Source organism: Anolis sagrei, chromosome 2, assembly GCF_037176765.1.
Source record: "Anolis sagrei isolate rAnoSag1 chromosome 2, rAnoSag1.mat, whole genome shotgun sequence".
NCBI classification, from domain to species: Eukaryota; Metazoa; Chordata; class Lepidosauria; order Squamata; family Dactyloidae; genus Anolis; species Anolis sagrei.
In genome coordinates this window covers 27,537,749-27,560,314 of record NC_090022.1, presented here as the reverse complement: position 1 = coordinate 27,560,314, position 22,566 = coordinate 27,537,749, and the positions used below count along the sequence as shown (strand labels likewise).

Sequence of the window (22,566 nt, the reverse complement as noted above, 5' to 3'; positions counted from 1 at the left end):
GTTCACCCACATCCAGAGAGCCCTGTGGACTCAAACAATGATGGATCTGGACCAAACTGGGCACAAATATTCCACATGCCCAAATATGAACACAGATGGAGTTTGGGGGAAATAGACCTTGACATTTGGGAGTTGTAGTTACTGGGATTTATAGTTCATCTACAATCAAAGAGTGTTCTGAACCCCACCAACGATAGAACTGGGGCAAACTTCCCACATAGAGCCCCCATACTTAAGGCCATCTAGTCCAACTCCCTTCACCAGAGCAAAAAAACGTAATCAACGCCCTCCTGACAAAGAGCCATCCAGCCATAGATATAGACAGATAGATAAGATTCACACATACACACACACATATGTATATGACAGATATGGTATCATAGATTTGAAAGGGACCCCTAAAGAAGGACAATGATATGCTGCATGCTCCAGAGTAGGCAAACCAGACAATCTCTATATCAACACTGACAAAGAAACAGCAAGAAATACTGTTTATCCACAAACATAAAGAACATATTAGAAACCAACACTTTCTAATTACTTTATTTCCCTGATCACCAGACTGGGCCACAGCAACGTGTGGCAGGGGACAGCTAGTGTAAAATATATAATTAGAATTTCATATTATTAGTAGTAGTATTATATTGTATCACATTATAGGTAAAGGTAATGGTTTTCTCCTGACATTAAGTCCAGTCTGGGGGTTGGTGCTCATCTCCATTTTTAAGCCAAAGAGCCGGCGTTGTCCATAGACACCTCTAAGGTCATGTGGCTGGCATGACTGCATGGAGCGCCGTTATGTTCCTGCCAGAGTGGTACCTATTGATCTACTTACATTTACATGTTTTTGGACTGCTAGGTTGGCAGAAGCTGGGGCTAATAGCAGGAGCTCACCCCTTCCCATGGATTCAGACTGCCAATCTTCAGGTCAGCTGGGGCTAACAGCGGGAGCTCACGCCACTCCCCAGATTTGAACCTGCAACCTTTTGGTCAGCAAGTTCAGACAGGTAAACTGGGCCAGAACCATTTAGGCTTTAAAGGCTAAAGCCAGCACTTTGAATTGTGCCCGGATTCACAAACTGAATTATATAACAGTGTAGATGTGGCCTTAGTACTTATGAGAAAGACCTCAAAGACCTGTTAGCATTGGGGACCACTGAGTTTTGGAGCACAGAGATAATATTTACCATTGGTGACATTAGCATCACCACCTATATATAACATGTCACATGGGAATGACAACAACACAGCATCATTTCTTTTGAAAGTAATGCCTGGTATGATCATTATGTTTCATTACATATCATTAAATTCTCCCTGTATCACCAGCAATAATTTCTCATTACTTATGAGGAATTAAACATGCTTCCAAGTCTATTTCGAGAGGCTTTGAAATCAAATTATTTCCTGCATTCCTATTTCAGGTTGAGCTTTTTCAAAAAGAAACTAAAATACTACTAAAGAGCGAGAGTTAGCCCAGTTTATGAGAAAATCAATTACCTAAATAAATAAAATATAGGGGGAAAATAAAAACTCCTTATGTCTGTAAAGAATATATTGCCCTGTGGGAATAGAGAACTGGATTATACCGTATGTTTTCAATTGGAAAGTGCACATTAATTTCAGTACCACCGAGAGAAAAGGGGCTTTGTGTGTAAATAGATAGATAGATAGATAGATAGATAGATAATGCCAGTGAGTCTAAATCACACCCCATTTTTTGGATATGTTTATATGGGTCATACAACTGAAGAAATACTACAGCAAATGCTATTGAAATGAATGAGTTTTGCCAAAAGTTACTATTTATTATCGTATCAGAGGTGAACCATTTAAAAAACAAAAACACAGAGTTTTAAAACTTGGCATGAAACTAAATGTCCTTTGACCAGTAGCTGGCCACTTGGAGTGCCTCTGGTGTTGATGCAAGAAGGTTCTCCATTGTATATGTGGCAGGGCTCAGACTGCATTATAGTAGGTGGTCTGTGGTTTGCTCCTCTCCACACTCGCATGTCGTGGGCTCTACTTTGTGGCCCCCTTTCTTAAGGTTGGCTCTGCATCTCGTGGTGCCAGAACGCTGTCTGTTCAGCACCTTCCAAGTCACCCAGTCTTCTGTGTGCCAGGAGAGTCACTCATTCAGTATCAGGCATGGCTTGAGGTTCCAGGTTTTAGCCTGCCACTTTTGTACTCTTCCTTGCTGAGGTATTATTGCATGTATCTCCATAGGCCTTAGAAAACTATTTCTTGATTTAAGGCATTACTATATAGTCTCACTGGAGGACCTAGAAAATTCCTAGAGAGGTATCTTCTCTGGGAATTTGCTGTTTCCTCCAGTCAGATTCAAGTAATTTTTGGCCAAAGCGTACTTTAGATTCACATGGAGCAGGACTTTTTAAACCTTTTCCTATTGTGAGCCCTTTCCATCTAAGAAATGTTTGCACTGGCCCAGGTATATCAGTATTAAAATATAGCTTTAAAATCAAACATTTCAGATAATAAATCAACATTTGCAAGGGGTGTTAAACAGATTTTTTATGAAGTATAGCTGAAGCATTTTCTGCATAATTTGATGTAAATACTGCATGTTGTTGCTAACAGATACGTGTAAATGTCTAAAACTTTTTGCTGTTGCCAGAAAAATTCAGGACCCCAATATTAAGCCATTTGGTGTCAGGACTCACAGTTTAATAAGCAATAATAATAATAATAATAATAATAATAATAATTGGAAAAACTGACACGATATGAGGATTTAAGGATCAAGCTGCAAAGACTGTAGCACAGGCCAGTAAAGGTGGTCCCAGTGGTGATCGGCACACTGGGTGCAATGCCTAAAGACCTTGAACTGCACTTAAACACAATTGGCGCTGACAAAATTACCATCCGCCAGCTGCAAAAGGTCACCTTACTGGGATCTGCATGCATTATTCGCCGATACATCACACTGTGTGATAATAATGCACACATTATTATGACACAGTCCTAGACACTTGGGAAGTGTCCAACCTGTGATCCAATACAACAGCCAGCAGAGTGATCTTGTCTGCTGTGGACTCATCTTGTTATGCTTCAAATAACAACAACAACAACAACAACAACATAACACTGTGTTTGTATTCCACCCTATCTCCCCAAGGAGACTCAGAGAGGATTCCAGCATATAGAGACACAGACAAACATTCAATTCCTTGAAACACAAATGAAACACAAATACACAGACAAAGGCATATATTTTCATTCACTGGACCAAATTTGGCACAAATACCTGATACGTCCAAATTTGAATACTGGTAGAGTTGGAGGGGATTTATTTTGTCATGTGGGAGTTGCAGTTGCTGGGATTTATAGTTCACCTACAATCAAAGAGCATTCTGAACTCCACCAATGATGGAATTGGCACACAGAACTCCCATGACCAACAGAAAATATTGGAAGGGTTTGGTGGGCATTGACCTTGAGTTTGGGAGTTGTAGTTCACCTACATCCAGAGAGCATGGGGACTCAAACAGTGATGGATCTGGACCAAACTTGGTGTGAATGCTCAATATGCCCAGATGTGAACACTGGTGGAGTTTGGATAAAATAGACCTTGACATTTGGGAGTTGTTGTTGCTGGGATTTATAGTTAACCTACAATCAAAGAGCATTCTGAACCCCACCAACGATAGAATTGGGCCAAACTTGACACACAAGACCCCCATGACCAACATAAAACACTGTGTTTACTAATGGTCATTGGTGACCCCTCTGACACCCCCTCGTGACCCCTCCAGGGGTCCCGACCCCCAGGTTGAGAAACACTGCTCTAGACCATGGCCATATAGCCCGAAAAAACCTACAACAACCCAGGACATATTTTGTTGGTGCAGGTAGATCATACCCCATACAGGTCCTGTGAGTCTGGAGCTTGGACTGTGTACTTGCTTCTCTGCACAAATGAATTATACAGCAAATTACTTTTCAGTTCTTATGCCCTGGGAATTTTACCTTGCCTACAGGTGAAGCTCCCATGTTTCCTGCCAATCTCAGGAGCCAGCATATTTCCACTTCCCTTGGGATCTGAAGATAGGGAGAAGTGCTTTCCCCCAAGCCCAGCCCTCTTCCCTCCAGCACAGCAAACAGCTATTCCTGATCTGGGGACTTGTTATCAATATTTCATGCCTGCTGCTTCTAAATTATGCAGCTCTCAGCTATTAAACTACTAAAGTGCCTAATTTTGTGAGGAAGAAGATAAATGAGCTGTGAAGTTCTCCCAGCTGACAAGAATTTCAGGAGGGGATGTTTCATGCTTGGAGGGCCAGCCACCAATTAAAAAACTTCTGGTGGGGCACAGAGCAAAGGAGAAGAGGAGCCCGGCTCTCCCTGCGGGCATCAAAGTCAGGGCAGGAGGTCTAGGCAAATAAAATACCCAGTCCCAAAGGCGGATGCCCTTTGCCTGCTCTCTTTCCTCATTCCACAATGATGTAATGAGCGGTGACTTTAAAGCTGGCTCCGATTCAGCCCCGTTGATATTGGCAGCCAAAAATGATGCGGCAGAGAAGATGGAGTACAAAAAGCAGGATGGCAAGCTCATTTGTGGGGAAATGAGGGGAGCTGCTGTGCGTCTGTGATTCCTAGAGATTGGAAGAGACCACAAGGACCACTCTGGCCCCTTATACACCACCATATAAAATCCAGATTATCTGATTTGAACTGGATTATATGGCAGTGTAGACTCATATAATCCGGTTCAAAGCAAAGAATGTGGATGATTTGCCTCAATAAGACAGTGTAAAAGGTAAAGGTAGTCCCCTGACATTAAGTCCAGTCATGTCTGACTCTGGGGTGTGGTGCTCATCTCCATTTCTAAGCCGAAGAGCCAGCGTTGTCCGTAGACACCTCCAAGGTCATGTGGCCAGCATGACTGCATGGAGCGCCCTTACCTTCCCGCCGGAGCGGTACCTATTGATCTACTCACATTTGCATGTTTTCGAACTGCTAGGTTGGCAGAAGCTAGGGCTGACAGCGGAAGCTCACGCCGCTCCCCGGAATCGAACCTGCGACCTTTCGATCAACAAGCTCAGCAGCTCAGTGCTTTAACCCACTGTGCCACCGGGGGCTCCAAGACAGTGTAGAAGGGGTCTTATTCCAACCACGTTCTACCATGCAGGAACATACAATCAAAGCACTCATGACAGATGGCCATTCTGCCTCTGCTCAAAAACCTCCAGAGAAAGGTCCTCATCACCCTAGAGAATGAATCCACTTTAAATCCGGTTGCTGCCTCCTGCAGAATTATGGGATTTGCAGTTTAGGGAGGAGCTTTTAACACCTCACTAAACTACAAACCTCAGAATTCTGCAGGAAGCATAAACCGGATTTAAAGTGGATCCATTCTCTAGTGTGATGAGGTCCAAGGAAACTCCACTACTCTCTGAGATAGCATTTTCCACTATCAAACAGTTCTTACAGTCAGGAAATTCTTCCCAATGTTTAAGTGGATTTTTTATTTTTTTTTTGCAATTTGAATTCATTGCTCCATGTCCTTGACTCCAGAGCAGCAGAAAACACACCTTTCACCTCATCAGTAGAAGCCACAGTGGTGCAATGGGTTGAACCCTTGCATTGGCTGAACTGCTGACCTGAAGGTCAGCAGTTTGAATCCATGAGATGGGGTGAGCTCCTGTCTTTCCTCCCCAGCTTTCATTGCCAGGACATGAGGATGGTAAAATATCCGGGCATCTCCTGGGCAATGTTCTTGCAGATAGCCAATTCTCTCACACCAGAAGTGACTTGCAGTTTCTCAAGTAGCTTCTGGCATGAAAAACAAAAACCTCATCAATGTGACATCCTTTTATAATATGTAAACATTGCTATTATGAATCCACTCAGCCTCGTTTTCTGCAACTAAATCTACCAAGTTCCTTCAGCCATTCCTCATAGGGCTTGGCTTCCAGACCTTTGATAATTTTGGTTTCCCTTCTATGGACATGTTACAGATAGTCAATTGTCCTTCTTGAATTGTGGTGCCCAGAACTGAATACAGATCAGTGAGTGAAGCTTTTACAGTAGGAAATGAATATTACACTTTGCTTACGTATCTTGTTTAAACAGCTATTAAAAGCTCAGGATGGAGGCTGGTTGGCAACCTGACGTCAAAATGCAGCTTTTAGGAAGAAAGTAGAAGCTTTCATAACCAAGGCTTACTCCCTCCCATCACTTGGTTTCTTCTTCCTGTCACAGAATGGGATTGAGACCCAATTACTTAATATATTGATCAGCTAAGTCAGAGCTTTCCAAACATTTCATGTTGGTGACACACTTTTTAGACATGCAGCACTTTGCAACACAGTAATTTAGTTTTTACTAGCAAACCAGAGCAAAACAACCCATAATAAGAGATATGGACATATAAGTTGTTAATTACAAAACCTATGGGGACACAACATATCTCATGAAAAACTTTCATTTATAATATTTATAATATATTATTTGTAATATAATAACATACGTTTCCAAGATTTTTGTAATTTCTCATTCCGTTCATATGATACACCAACACACTTCAGTCAACACACCATCATGTTGTGACAAAATTTGGAAAGCTCTGAGTTGACTCCTTTTTTAAATAATTTTTTTAAATTTTATCATGGTTCAGTAATAATCCCAATTGTAATGGAAAAGAAATTTCCAAAAAATCTTTAAAAAGTAATAGATAAAAAGTTAAGGGAAAAACATTTAGACAAAAAAGGGATTGGATAAAGGTTGGAATGAAGAAGGAAAAGATTTTGGAAGAATTTAGAGAAATAAAATTGACATGGATCCATTGTATACAATTAGAACAATGGTTTAAAAATTTGGAAAGAAATAATAAAAACGGAAGTAAGATTAACCAGAGGAGCCCCCGGTGGCGCAGTGGGTTAAAGCACTGAGCTGCTGAGCTTGTTGATCGAAAGGTCGCAGGTTTGATTCCGGGGAGCGGCATGAGCTTCCTCTGTCAGCCCTAGCTTCTGCCAACCTAGCAGTTCAAAAACATGCAAATGTGAGTAGATCAATAGGTACCGCTCCAATGGGAAGGTAATGCCGCTCCATGCAGTCATGCCGGCCACATGACCTTGGAGGTGTGTATGGACAACGCTGGCTCTTCGGCTTAGAAATGCAGATGAGCACCACACCCCAGAGTCAGACATGACTGGACTTAATGTCAGGGGACTACCTTTACCTTTACCTTAAGATTAACCAATTTGAACAAATAATACAAAATGGAAGGGTTGTAGAGGAACATGAAAATTTGAAGGGAATAACTAGTAAAATATATAAGATAATAATTGAAATAAAAAAGGACACCCTCATAAAACAAAACATCAAAAAGAAGCATCACTTTCCCAGAGTCAACAGAGTTCCTTGATCATTTCTCCAGATGTCTACTGAGCTAGCAGGGCAAACAGAACCCAGGTACGGATGTTACTCAGAGGTACAATAGCAATGTCATTACCTATTACTCCTCCTCCTAAGCTAGTGAGCAAAAGTATGTCTTCAGCTGTTTCTTAAAGGCAAGGAGGAAGGGGCCATCTTTAGTTCCTTTGGGCGGGAGTTCCAGAGGTGGGCTGACCACGGAGAAGGCCCCCTCTCTCGTTCCCACCAGCCACGCTTGAGACGAGGTAGGACCGAGAGCATGGCCTCCTCTGATGACTGCAGTGTCTGAGTTGGTCTTTCTTAGCCAAACTACTTCCTCTTTTTTATCATTCCTTCTATAACCAATCTTAATCTACTCGCTTCATAATACTAAAAGTGTCTATTTGTCAAATAGCCTGTACCTGAGCCATTTAGAGCTGCTGGAAGCAGACCAGCAGCCAATGGAGCTGCCGTAGCATGGGAGTGGTGCTTTCCCAGAACGGTGCTCCAGTTAGTAAACTGGCTGCTAATCTCTGGAGCAGTTGAAGCTTCCGAACTATCTTCAAAGGCAGCCCCACACAGAGAGTGTTTCAGTAGTCCTACCAGCTGGTGGGAATTGTGGGAATTGATGTCCATAACATCTGTAGGGCTGAAGTTTTCCCATGCCTGCTATAAGAGGTTCATGTGCATGCATTGATATTGCTCACAATTTGTTACTACATTCACTCCTCCACTTTTGGGGGAAAGCAAAAATTGTGAATAAATACCCACTAATTTTTTGGACCTGAGATCCCACCTATCTAGACATTTCTAGGTCCTTCAGGATGACTTATGATTTACTTCCTCTAGTCTACATGATCATAGAATCACCTTGGATGACCTTAAGATTTTTAGAAATGGTGTTCTCTCCAGAAATCTCGACATTCTCCAGTTATGACCCTGTGATCCCTTTTTGGCAGAAGTCACCCCTGGAATACCTAGAGGTTCCTAGAGAGAACATATTAATCAAATCCATGAATAATCAAATCTGCAAATGTGGAGGGACGGCTAATTGCGTTTGTTCAGCACTCCAGTTTATGTAGAGTGGCTAAGACTCTTCCAGCACAGAGCCACAAAACTGCCTTGAAATTGATTGTGAAAATAGAGCATGAAAATATAGTTCATGTCATTATAAAATAAATATAGCGAATAAGTTTGTTTAAGTATATCAGCTGCATTTTCATGCTCTATTTTGACAAGTTTTTTAAAAAATCCCTTTTACCTTGCGTTTAGGAAGTTGTAGTATATTATAACCCTCTCAAAATTATTAGGAATAGAAGTCAGGGGGTGGATTTACACTAGAGAATTAATGCAGATTGACATTTGTGGAGGGGTTTGGATATACCTAAGGCCCCTTCCACACAGCTGAATAAAATCCCACATTATCTGAATATTTGAATTGGAATATATGGCAGTGTGGACTCAGATATTCCAGTTCAAAGCAGATATTGTGGGATTTTCTGCCTTGATATTCTGGGTTATATGGCTGTGTGGAAGCACCCAAAGTTTCAGTGGTAGGCATGGGGACTTTTGGAGAAATAGCTTTGGGACCACTGTGGCCCTAGTATTCATTGCGTTATTTCTGAATTGCAGGAGATGGCGTTTTTTCTTTCCCCTTACTTGGTTGCAAGGCATATTACACTATGTAACAACAATTTGAAACATTTTCTGTTCCTGGTTTGAAAGTATTATTTCCTGTTTAATTGTGCGGTATTTACTTTGAAAGTTAAACCATAGAAACTTTGTTTTTTTGTTGTTGCCACAGTCTATGTTGAATTGATTGAGATTCTGTGAGATATCCATTGAAAAGCTATAGCAAAATGTGCTGCAGGATGCCCTGAAAAAGCAAAGTTTTTGCAGTTTAATACACCTTTTCCATGTTTTTATGATAGAACCAATTAGGAAATGACATTTCAAACCCAGGGACAAAAATCGTGTTAGATAGTGTTATTGTTAAATGCAAGATCGGTAGTGTTTTGCTTCTGCACTTGCCTTTGAGCGCTAATGATTGGCTACCGAGATAAGCAATGAGTGCCGGTTAACACTTGGATACACAAAAGGGTCACGTATCACATGTGTTGGGCCAGACCCAATATCCCCAGGTGGGTGGGAAATTCCATCTTGCAAACCTGCAAAACCAACATTTTCCCAGGTCTGGGTCGTAGCCAACATACTTCTGGGCAATGCACTACAACCTCCTCATTCTTGCTCTTATTATCTTTGCATCCGGAATCTCTTTCTTATCCTCTAGTGACCCTCTTCAGTGCTGTAATTTTGCAGAAAATGTGTTTTGAAGCTGACTTACATCCCAGCAGGCACCTTTCACATTTACTTAAGTCTCTCTCTCTGTTTCTCTACCCACTCTCCATTTGTTGTTCCTCCGCCAAAGTACAGATACACCAGATAGGATTGTTGGCTCCTCTTGGGGTGCCTGCGATTTGTTTGACAAGGGCCATCTTGGCACTCAGTGGTTTTGCCCTCCAGACACTTGTGGGTCGCTTTTCTGGAGGCGGGAGACTAAGCTAATGTTATTAAGGTCACTGGGAGTGTTGCAGAATTATAATGCATTGTCCTCCAGTCCTAAACCCATTTGTTTCTATTGTCCCATGCACTTCAGAAGAAGTATTAGTATGTCCAACACTCATATATATTGATTGGTAGTTCACTATGTACATTTGTAAATAATCAGGCAACTGGTTGGTCATTGTGTAAATAGAATATTAGACCACATAGACTTTTAATCTCATTCAGCAAGAGAGGTAACATAACCATGACTTTAACCATCATGATTTTGTATGCAAAGGGATGGAACATAGCCGAGGAACCTTTGATCTTCCACATGTTTGCATTGTTTGTAAATACATTCAGATTGCCCCTTGAACTATGGTCACTCCAATAATTTCATAGGGTTTTCTTAGTCAAGGAGCCCCCGTGATGCAATGGATTAAGCTTTTGTTCTGGCAGGACTGCTGACAGAAAGGTCAGAGGTGTGACTCCGGGGAGCGGGGTGAGCTCCCGTCTGTCAGCTCCAGCTTCTCATGCGGTGACATGAGAGAAGCCTCCCACAGGATGGTAAAACATCCAGGCGTCCTCTGGGCAACATCCTTGCAGACAGCCAATTCTCTCACACCAGAAATGACTTGCAGTTTCTCAAATTGCTCCTGGCATGAAAAAAGTCAAGGAATACAGTACCTTTCTCTGATATATGTCTATGGCATCTGGTATTCATTGGTGGTTCCCCCATCATAGTACTAACCAGAGCTGACCCTATTCAGCTCCAAGTTCAGATAGAATCTGATGCCTTTAAAAGTCCTGTAATACTTTACAATTAGCCATATCGACCAGGTCTTCTGAGAGTTGAACTCTTATGGAAGCTAAAGCAGACATGGGCAAACTTCAGCCCTCCAGGTGTTTTGGACTTAAACTCCCACAATCCCTAACACCCGGTAGGCTGTTAGGGATTGTGGGAGTTGAAGTCCAAAACACCTGGAGGGCTGAAGTTTGCCCATGCCTGAGTGAAAGGCTGCTCATTCTTGAATCAATGAAAATTGCAACTAGTCTGGCAAAGAGCTAGAAACAAACTAGGCACCTTTGAGAAGGTTCACAGGGAACCACTTAGAATCATAGAGTTGGAAGAGACCTTGTGGACCATCCAGTCCAACCCCCTGCCAAGAAGCAGTTTTAGAAACTACAGATGCATGTACATTGAATTAATGAAGTTTAACACTACTTTAACTGCCATGGCTCATTGCTATGGAATCCTGGGAGTTGTAGTTTGACAAGGAAGGCTAGAGACTCTGCAAAATCACAACTCTCCTGATTCCATAGCATTGAGCTATTGCAATGTCAAACTTGAATTCTATAGTATAGATGCAACTCGGGAAAAAGATGTTAGATGAGAAAGGTCTGGGGTAGACCATGTGGGCCTTATGTGCTGCATATTTCTGCCTGATCACATAGGGAGAGTAAAGCTAGTGCAGGGAATGTTGAATGCAGACTAAAGCCCAGGCAGCCAAAAGGCATTCCTGTCTGGGGTTAGATCCTGGTGCCAATACATGAAGAACAATGTGTGAATGTCATGTAATCCAGCATGGCTTGTTTTCACTATATCAGAATTTCTCAATCAAAGGGAATTAAATAAATGTATACTTTTCTTTTGTGTCTCCTGTTTCATTTCTGCTTCATGGGGATTGCAGCAGGATTCATCATCAGTACGAAGATAATACAAGAGGCACACATTGCAAAAAACAACTTTTCCGGAGAGTCCTACTTCCCAAGACTGTCTGACCTACTGATGGTTGTGTCCTCAGCATTGTAGGCCAGGGGAGGGTGTACAAAGCGTCTTTTGAAGATCTTCTGGAAAGGAATGGTTCCCCTCCTTCTGGAGGCAGCGTTCCAGTTGCATCACGGCGCTCCTTGCCAGCTCGCTCAGGAGACCCTGGACCCTTTGCGCAGCCATATTTGCTTCCGGATCTACTCATGCCTTGTGTATGTGGAATCCAAGTTGTTCTAAAAGTAAGCCCTTCACATTGTCTCAGGCTAATCCACACCAATCTCTGGAAAGCTGCCCTACTAAGACTGCCAGTCAGCATAGGGGCTGCTGCTATGTCTGCCTCCTGAGATGCCACGCCGCCGGGCAAGATGGAAGCCGCCAATGCCAAGTCCTTCTTCTGGGAGGCCTTCCCCCCAATGCCAACGTGTCGGGTCTACTGCAGCCCAACCTACCAGGATGGACACCTGTTTGTGGCAGGTGGCTGCAGCCAGCAGGGCCATCCCTTGGACACGGTGGAAATGTTGGATATTGTATCCCACAAGTGGACAGCGTTGCCTTCTATGCCCACCGCGAGGGCAGGGGCTGCGGCAGTGATGCTGGGCAAGGAGGTGCTGGTGATTGGAGGGGTGGACTCCATCCAGAGACCCCTGGCATCTGTGGAGGCCTACCACACGGATGAAGGCAAGTGGGAAACCAAAGCGGACTTGGCCCAGCCATCCATGGGGGTCTCAGCTGTTGAGAAAGGTAGGTAGTGGTTCACTCCAATGTGGTGGGAGGTGTGATGACATAGAACCATAGTTGGAGAAAACCACAAGGACCATCCAGTCCAACCCCCAGTCTGCCATGCAGGAAAAATAAAGTCTTCTTGACAGATGGCCATCTAGCCTCTGCTTAAGAACCTCCAGAGAAGAAGATTCCTTTGTACTTCCTTGGAATATGTAAACATGGCTATCATGTCTCCTCTCAACCTTCTCTTCTCCAAGGTAAACATACCCAGGGTCCCAAGCTGCTGTTCCTAAGGCTTGGCTTCTGGGCCTTTGACCATTTTGGACATTTCCAGCTTGTCAATATCCCTACTGAATTGCGATGGACAGTATTCCAGATGAAATGTGACCAAAGCAGAATAGAGTGAGACTATAGCTTCCCTCCTTCCAGACACTATACTCCTATTGATGTGCTTTAGAATTACATTGGCAATTTTAGCTGCTGCATCACACTGTTGACTCATGATCCCTTTCACATGTATTGTTTTCAAGACAGGTATACTGTCATCATTAGGAAAAGGGAGCTCTGAACCTCCAGGAAGAAAGGTTTCTTTCTGTGCAAGCTATGTGTGATCTCACTGATCCCAGTTTTGCATTTTTGACAGCCAGTATTCCCTACCCAGGAACTGGGGTGGTGCAATAGGTTAAACTGCTAAGCTGCAGAACTTGCTGACTAGAAGGTCAGTGGTTCGAATCTGTGGGATGGGATGAGCTCCTGTTGCTAGCCCCAGCTTCTGCCAACCTAGCAGTTCAAAAACTACAAATGTGAGTAGATCAATAGGTACTGCTTTATCAGGAAGGTAACGGCACTCATGCTGGCCACATGACCTTGGAGGTGTCTACGGACAATGCCAGCTCTTCAGCTTAGTAATGGAGATGAGCACCACCCCCCAGAGACTGACACGACTAGACTTAATGTCAAGGGGAAACTTTTACTATTCTCTATTCTTCATACAGCTGTTTTGAAAGTTTGTGTTTTCCCTAAGCATGTCTTCTATGCTTACACCTCTTTGAGTTCCTCTTAGCCTGCTCTTGTGTGTGTATTGTGCTGTATCATTGTCACATTTTGAGAATGACTTTGCTGGTAGTGTATATGCTGCTTTCTGCTGAAGCACACATAGTGTGCTGACAGTGTCTCAGTTTTAATGCAGAATCAGGAGGACACAATCTACTCAAGTGACACAGAAAAAATGTTTTATTTCAACACAGCTTATTCTGCTGGCAAAGAAAGAAAATCTTGGTTTTGAAATATTGATGTCTGCTCTGTTTTTGCTAGTTTGTCATGTGTAAGCTGCTTTGAAATCGATGGTGAAAACAGAACATGAAAATGTAGTTCATATATAGTTCATATATCAGTAGTTATAAAATAATTATAGTTGACCAATTTGTTTAAATGTCGGAACTACATTTTAAAAAAATCCCTGTTTCAGGGGGGTTTCTAGCAGCATCAGAATTACAAACTATTCCAAATAAAGTTGGGTTTAGAGTTAAATATTCACTTTGCAATCCCAGTTTTAGGACCTTATTACACTCCACTGTTATAGCACTATTATTCCACTCTAACTACCATGGCAATATTGTGCATGCTTCTGGCATTTGTGGTTTTGTGAAGCCCAAGAGCTCTTTAGATGACAGTTCTAAGGGTGCATATACATTGCAGAATTAATGCAGTTTGACACTGCTTTAACACCCATGACTCAGTGCAATGAAATCATGAGAATTGTAGCGTGAGGCTCCAGCACTACTTAGCAGAGAAGGCTAAAGACCTTATAAACTATAGCTGCCAAGATTTCATAGCATTGAGCCATGGCAGTTAAAGTGGTTTCAAACTGCATTAATTCTACAATGTAGATGCTTGCCCTTCTACAAATTGCAAATTCCAGGATTCTACATTGCTGTGGCAGCTAAAGTGGAATAATAGCACTAAAACAGTGTTGTCTGGTCCTCTGTGCCCTGGCAACCTTCTCATAATATACTGGCAACCTTATCATAATAATCAGAGCATGTCAATTATGCTTTTCTGCATTTTGGAATCCTAAAAGATGTATTTTTGTCCCAATATCTTATAAGGAGTGGGACAAAAAGCTATTCCATGCCAAAAAAAACCAAACAGCTCTCTTAGGACATGTTTTCCCTATGCCACTTACATTTTTTCATATGTAGAATATGCTAAGTAAGTGACTGAAATGTAAGGTAATTGTTTACAATTGTAAGGGTGACAACCAGCAGAGAGAATATCTAGATTTTCAGTCTAGTTTACCAGGGATTCTGCCATAAAATGTTATTCAGAGGACCTGCCAACCTGGCTCTTCGATTGCTGTATGTGCAATTTTATGGTGCCAACCTTATGCCAGCCGGAGCAATGTTTTTGCAAGCAACCTGATTTAATGAGAAAGTGATGAATTCTTCCTTTTCATCCAGCACGGCATTCCGATCAGTTCTGAGCTTCTAAGGTGACCAGGAGAACACAGTCTCTTGGCAGTGAATATTTTCAAATACTATTTTCCTTTTCTTTCTTCAGGCTTTTGATAATTGACTCAGGCTTGCACATGCACAAGTACATGCTGTGAATGCATTTGCAAAATTACTTCATGGCCTCGGACAAGGATAAGGTTGGGGAGTTTGTTTGCATTCTGCTTTTCCCCCCTTAAGCTCAAGGTGGCACACATGGCAGTCTTTGGGCACATCCAGACTGCTTCAAAAGTCACAGGTTTTGCTCTTGTGCTTTTCCAATTTGAAATAAACCAGCCTCGGGAGCTGGCATTAAAACTCACTGTTTATACCAGGACTGACAGAAAATACTCTAGGGTAAATAAAAAGGCGTATCCAGGTGCATCTACGCTGTTTTTTTTAACATGTCAGAAGTGACTTGAGAAACTGTCACTGGCCATCTGCAGAGACATTGCCCATCTTGTGGGAAGCTTCTCTTATGTCCCAGCATGGGAAGCTGGAGCCGACCAACAGGAGCTCACCCTGTCTTGTGGATTCAAACTGCCGTCCTTCAGGATGAATTAATGCGGATTGACCCCACTTGAACTGCCATGGCTCAATCCTATGGAAACCTGGGAACTGTAGTTTTACAAGGTCCTCAGCTTTCTCTGGCAAAGAGTGTTGGTGCCTCGTCAAGCTACAACGGCCAAGGATTGCATAGCATTGAGACAAGGCAGATAAAGTGATGTCAAACTGCACTAAATCTATAATTTAGATGCACCCTGGCTCTCCAAAATGAAATAGGAAAGAACAAGAACAAAATTTGGTCTTTTTAAACAGTCTTGAATGTTCCCTTCCTCTCCACTTTATCCGTAGAGTAGTGGTTCTCAACTTTCCTAATGCTGTGACCCCTTTATACAGTTCCTCATGTTGTGGTGACTCCCAAACATAACATTATTTTCGTTGTAACTTCATAACTGTAATTTTGCTACTGTTATGAATCGTAATGTAAATATCTGATATGCAGGACGTATTTTCATTCATTGGATCAAATGTGGCACAAATACATGATATGCCCAAATGCGAACACTGGTGGAGTTTGGGGAAAATAAACTGTGACATTTAGGTGTTGTAGTTGCTGGGATTTATAGTTCACCTACAATCAAAGAGCATTCTGAAATGTCCCCTCCCTCCTCAACAGTGGAATTGAACCAAACTTGGCACACAGAACTCCCATGACCAACAGAAATTACTGGAAGGGTTTGGTGGGCATTGACCTTGAGTTTTGGAGTTGTAGTTCACCTACATCCAGAGAGCACTGTGGACTCAAATAATGATGGAGCTGGACCACACTTGGCACAGATACTCAATATGCCCAAATGTAAACACTGGTGGAGTTTGGGGAAAATAGACCTTGACAGTTGGGTGTTGTAGTGCTGGGATTTATAGTTCACCTACAATCAAAGAACATTCTGAACCCCACCAACAATAGAATTGAGCCAAACTTCCCACACAGAATCCCCTTGACCAACAGAAAATACTATGTTTTGTGTGGTCTTTGGTGACCCCTCAGACACTCCTTCGCAACCCCCCCCCCCCCAGGAGTCCTGACCCCTTGGTTAAGAAACCCTGCCGAAGAAAGATGAACCAGTGAGTTTCACAACTTCGTGAGGACCAGGGGTGCATCTACACTGTAGAACGAATGCAGTTTGACACCACTTTAACTGCTATGACTCAATGCTATTGAATCTTGGGATTTGTAGTTTGCTGAAAGAGAAGCATTATTTGGCAGAGAAGGCTAAAGGGTTCCATAACATTGAGCCATGACAGATAAAGTGGTGTCAAACCTGGTGAGGACCAGGGGTGCATCTACACTGTAGAACGAATACAGTTTGACACCACTTTAACTGCTATGGCTCAATGCTATTGAATCTTGGGATTTGTCGTTTGCTGAAAGAGAAGCATTCTTTGGCAGAGAAGGCTAAAGGGTTCCATAACAATGAGCCATGACAGTGAAAGTGGTGCCAAACTGCATTCATTCTACAGTATAGACCTAGAATCTCTGAGGCCAGAGACACTGTTTACCTCCTTATGCTGGTGTTCATCCCTTATGTGGGAAATCTGTTATCTACTCTCCCATCATCTTTCTTTTCAATTTAAAGCTGTCACAGGAGGGAGCCAGTTCAATCAACGAAATTGTGTTATCAAAAATTTCTCTCTGTTTCTGCACCATTGTCTCAATCTAAATCATTCTCTGAGTGATGCTGTTAGCACCCTGTAGGACTCACTCCGCTTTCCCGCACCTGATTTATAGCAATGTTGCAGGGGTTTTTTAAATTATCAAAATCAGATGAGATTTTGGAATGCTTTAATACTCTTTTCCCCACTGTATGTATTGCGATAAAATCTGGGCCTGTCTGTAGATGCATGAATATAAAAAAATGTTTTCTAGCTGGAAAATCCAACCATAGATGGCCCACATAATGTGTTAATTGACTTATGAGTATGCCTCACTAATCTGCAATTAGAAGATCTTAATTTTCTGCAGTTGAATGCGTTGTGTTTGGGTTTTTAAAGTGACATGCTTAGCATTTTGAAGGGTGCCCTTTCTCCAATTCTAAAGTGTTTACTTTATTTATGTATTTATTTATTGTGTCAGATGAGAACTGAGGGTACAGTTTAATGTATTTAAAAACACAAACAAAGTTAAAAACTTGGCATTATGCTAGATTTCCTTTGACCAGAAGCTGGCCACTTGGAGTGCCTCTGGTGTGTCTGTAAGAAGGTTCTCCATTGTTTATGTGGAAGGGCTCAGGCTGCATTGTACTAAGTGGTCTGTGGTTTGCTCTTCTCCACACTCGCATGTCGTGGTCTCCACTTTGTAGCCCCAGTTCTTAAGGTTGTCTCTGCATCTCGTGGTGCCAGAACACAGGCTGTTCCGCACCTTCCAAGTTGCCCAGTCTTCTGTGCCCAGGAGGGAGTTTTTCATTCGGTATCAGCCATGGATTGAGGTTCTGGGTTGTAGCCTGGCTACAGGCCTGGTTGTAGCCTGCCACTTTTGGACTCTCACTTACTGAGGTGTTCCTACAAATATCTCTGTAGATCTTAGAAAGCTGATCCTTGATTTAAGTCATTGGCATGCTGGCTGATATCCAAACAGAAGATGTCACTGCTTTGGTCCTTTCATTATTGGCTGCTACTTCTCAACGGATGTCAGGTGGTGCAATACCAGCTAAACAATATAATTTCTCCAGTGGTATAGGATGTAGACAGCCTGTGATAATGTGGCATGTCTCATTAAAAGCCACATTTACTGTTTTAATATGGTGAGATGTGTTCCACACTGGGCATGCATACTCAGCAGCAGAGTAGCAAAGCGCAAGGGCAGATGTCTTCACTATGTCTGGTTGTGATTCCCAAGTTGTGCCAGTCAGCTTTCATATGATATTATTTCTATCACTCACTTTTTGCTTGTTATTCAAGCAGTGCATCTTGTAGGTCAGAGCACAATCCAGGGTAACTTCCAGGTATTTGGGTGTGCTGCAATGCTCCAGTGGGATTTCTTCCTGGTAATCCTCAGAGCTTGAGATGCTTGTCTGTTCTTAAGGTGAAAAGCACATGTCTGTGTTTTAGATGGGTTAGGAATCAGCTGGTTTTTCCTGTAATAGTCAGTAAGAGCACTTAAAGCTTCAGAGAGCTTCTGTTCAAAGCTCCCTGCTTGGGTGGTGGCGGCACGATCGTCAGCATAGATGAAGCTCTCTGTCCCTTCTTTGAAAATGGTTGTATTCCTTTAACCCAAGGATTATCTTTTTTTTATTTTTTTATTTATTTTCTATATTTGTATATTGCCCTTCTCAACCCCAAATGGGACTCAGGGCAGTTCACAGTGTTGGCAACAATTCAGTGCTATCGATAAAAACAGAATAAAACATTAAAATTGACCCCCTCCCAATAAAACATTAAACATTATTAAACGCATCACATAAAATAACATCTTTTCTTTTACTCCCCTTCTTTTCCCTTTCCTTACTTAATTTCACATTTCCATTTTTTGGGGAATTGCTTCAGAAGCCTTGTGTGATGGACACAAAGATAATATTTTCCCCAGAAAGGATTCAAATATAAATATTATCCGTTGTCCTTTATTTCTTCACATTTTATGCCATCCAAGATAGCCAGTAGTTCATAACATTTAATGTAATGCATGAAAGTTATCGGGTTTTTAAAAATCTTAATCTTTGCTTCAGAACCTGTTCCTTTTAAACTGGATTCAGGTGTATGTTTATATTTTTTTTATACTTTAATCTATTATTGCCTTTGTTAGCCTTACTGAGGTTCCACACAGTGCTTCTTTTTGTTTGTGGAAGTAATATACTTTATTTGTAATAATATTTTTATTGTTTTTATTGATTTTATATGAATTTATATTTTATATGCTAATGTTTTTAAGTGTTTTTATGTTGTTGGGGGCAATGAATTGTGCCAAATGTAAACCTCACTGAGCCGCCTTCGGGCTGAGAAAGGCGATATATAAATATGGTAAATAATAAAATAATAATATACTTTATTTACATATCACTCTATCTCCCCAAGGGGACTCAAAGCGGATTACAGGTACATATATGGCAAACATTCAATGCTGTTGTGCAATTGACAGAGACAGTACATAAACAGGGGCAAGGCTTCCCTCTTTTCATCTCTGATATCCGGCTGTGTTCGACTCAACCATGGGGAGGGCTCTTGTTTCATTTTCCACGCCGAGGAGCCTGTCGTTCATGGACTCCTTTCCTGATTGGATTTTTGCTGGCATGTTTTTCAGGGCGCCTTTTACCTCCTCACCAAAGTGGTACCTATTTATCTACTTACATTGTTGTCGAAGGCTTTCATGGCTGGAATCACTAGGTTCTTATGGGTTTTTTCGGGCTATAGAGCCATGTTCTAGAGGCATTTCTCCTGACGTTTCACCTGCATCTATGGCAAGCATCCTCAGAGGTAGTGAGGTCACTACCTCACTACCTCTGAGGATGCTTGCCATAGATGCAGGCGAAACGTCAGTAGAAATGCCTCTAGAACATGGCTCTATAGCCCGAAAAAACCCACAAGAACCTACTTACATTGTTGTTTTCGAACTGTTAGGTGAGTAGAAGCTGAGCTGACGGTGGGAGCTCACCCCTATCTGGGCTTGAACTCCCAACCTTCTGGTCAGCAGAATCTTCTATAGCAGGTGGTTTAACCCACTGTGTTAGCCCAAACCTAAGCCATTTCCCATAAAACATAATCGGCAAATTTTAGGTACTGAAAAATGCAAGACTGTAATACCTGATACTTTAAGTTCATGAGGTTTGAAATATTGGTCACCATTCATTCCAGGGTGACCAAACCTAAATACTGTAATTGCAAATAATTGAGTTCTACATGAAATGTCTTTAGTTTGCATACACAGCTGTATTTTCCAAAGGTTTGGAGGGGGAGGCTGTGTTCTGATTTGGACTCTTCTTTCTTTTTGTTCCTTTTGGAGAATTGGATCCAGCTTAGGTGAGTGATTTTCAAAAGAAGTAGAAAAATAGACTTCTAAAGGCAGGATCCCAAGAGAATAGTTGTGCCGGGGGAAGAAATCCAATGCCGGATTGTTAAACCTCCCACCTGCTCCCAGGTGATGGGATGAATGGATTGTAACACGTTTGTTCGTGTTTCCCTCTTCTCTTCTGTAAGTTAGAAATGTATTAAATAGAGGTGGATGCGGAAACAATTGCATTTACTGTAGGAGGCTGTATTCCCCTGTGTTTTCATCACAGCTAGGTAAATGAATGGTAACTTTTTCTGCTGTGTGCCAAAATGGGGATGTGCTCCTGCATTACTCTGCTCTCATTTTCTGGCTGGCTCTCCATCCATTCCACCTTGACTTTGCAGATGCCGGGAGGGCATATATTTTGCAGAGGCAGCTGAATGTCTACGACTATACCAGCTTTATTGATCTTCTTTGTGGGGTCAGGATTTTGCTAGTTTTAAGGTGAAGTTCCTTAAATCCAAATACTTCTTTAGCTATTGAAGTGAGTTTTTTTTTTTGTAGGGCAGGAGATACCCATGAAATGTGGTAGTTTGTACTGGCTTTTACCTTTGGAAGGTACAAATCAGATATTGTTATTTTTATCATGCCTTCGGGGATTGTCACTGATACTGGCTGCCTATAAGTTTCCTGTCCCAATTCAAAGTGCAGGTCATTAACTTCAAAGCCCTACACGATCCAAGTCCAGACTATCTAAATGACTGCATCTCCCCCTATGAACCTGTGCGGGCTCTAAAGTCTTCCAGGGAGGCCCTCCTTTTGGTCCCACCTCCATCTCAAGCATGGTTGGTGGGCACGAGGGAGAGGGCTTTCTCGGTGGTGGCCCTCTGACATTGTAACACTCTCCCCAGGGAAATCAGGTAAGCCCCCATACTCAATGCTTTTGGAGAGAGTTGAAAATGTGGCTTTTCAAGCAGGCTTTGACAATGGTTAAGGCACCAGCCAGGCCTGTAGCCAGGATTTTGATTCGGGGGGGGGGGGTGTGAGTTTTATTCGGGGGGGGGGCTGAGTCTGCGTGAAAGAGGGGCTACCCTAGCAAACCTTTTGTATTGTTACCCCAATACCCCCATGCATATGGGATATATTGAGTATGGTGATCAGATCATGATGGTGGTCCGTGAGAAGGCCTTACGGGTGCATTATTTAAACTGTTATGTTTATTCATATCATGATCTGCACTTCCCCAGTTAACTTAACCAAGAACATAGAGAAGTTAGTGCTTTGCACAACAACATTTAAGGCTTCAAAGTAGCTATAAATAAGATCAAATTATTGAACCTTTGGCCTTATGATGATGCCTGCAGTGTAGTGACATTCAGCAATTTTACGGGGGTTTCAGGAATAATTGTTTCATGGTCCTTTTTGGAAAATCAAGAGATTGATCCAAGGACCTTCTGCATGTTTAGTATGTTCTCTGCCACTTCAGTTACTGTGGCTTCTCCATATAGAAAAAAATGTACTAAATTAAGGATTACTAACATCATAAACTTTTCTACTGTAAGTTTTGAATGCAATTATCAAGCAGAGCTTAAAACCTGTAGGCAATTCTTTTAGGCTTTTGTTCAAAGGACATCAAAAGAGTTCAAACCAGCATTCCCTGAGTAGCTTTTATATCATTTGCTGCCAGGAGCACCTCAAGCTGAGCCAAGGATCTATTGCACAGATATCAAAAAATTGATGCTAAACAGGGTGGTGGGTAGGGTATCTTACTCTTTTTAAAGTCTCCAAGTGAGTTCAGGCATCACCATATATCCATTACTAGCCGTCCCCTGCCACATGTTGCTGTGGCCAACATGGGGGTTCTGTGTGGGAGGTTTGGCCCAATTCTTTCATTGGTGGGGTTCAGAACGCTCTGTGATTGTAGGTGAATTATAAATCCCAGCAACTATGACTCCCAAATGTCAAGATTCTATTTTCCCCAAACTCCACCAGTGTTCACATTTGGGCATACTGAGTATTCGTGTAGAGTTTGGTCCAGAACCATCATTGTTTGAGTCCACAGTGATCTCTGGGTGCAGGTGAACTACAACTCCAAAACCAAAGGACACTGCCCACCAAACCCTTCCAGTATTTTCTCTTGGCCATGGGAGAACTGTGTGCCAGGTTTGCTTCAATTTCAT

At 42.2% G+C, this 22,566-nt stretch overlaps 1 protein-coding gene across 5 annotated transcripts in view; it reads left to right on the top strand.

Annotated features, from left to right (window-relative positions):
* Nucleotides 1-22,566, top strand: part of KLHDC8B (kelch domain containing 8B) — a 71,744-nt gene that overhangs the window by 17,116 nt on the left and 32,062 nt on the right. For 3 of the 5 annotated variants that reach the window (XM_067463424.1, XM_067463421.1, XM_067463423.1), the window contains one exon: nucleotides 11,610-12,430. In XM_067463424.1, the coding sequence (XP_067319525.1) occupies nucleotides 12,055-12,430 (376 nt within the window). In that variant the 5' untranslated portion in view covers nucleotides 11,610-12,054. The remainder of the gene's footprint in view (nucleotides 1-11,609; nucleotides 12,431-22,566) is intronic. The other 2 variants (XM_067463425.1, XM_067463422.1) reach the window with 1 other exon arrangement.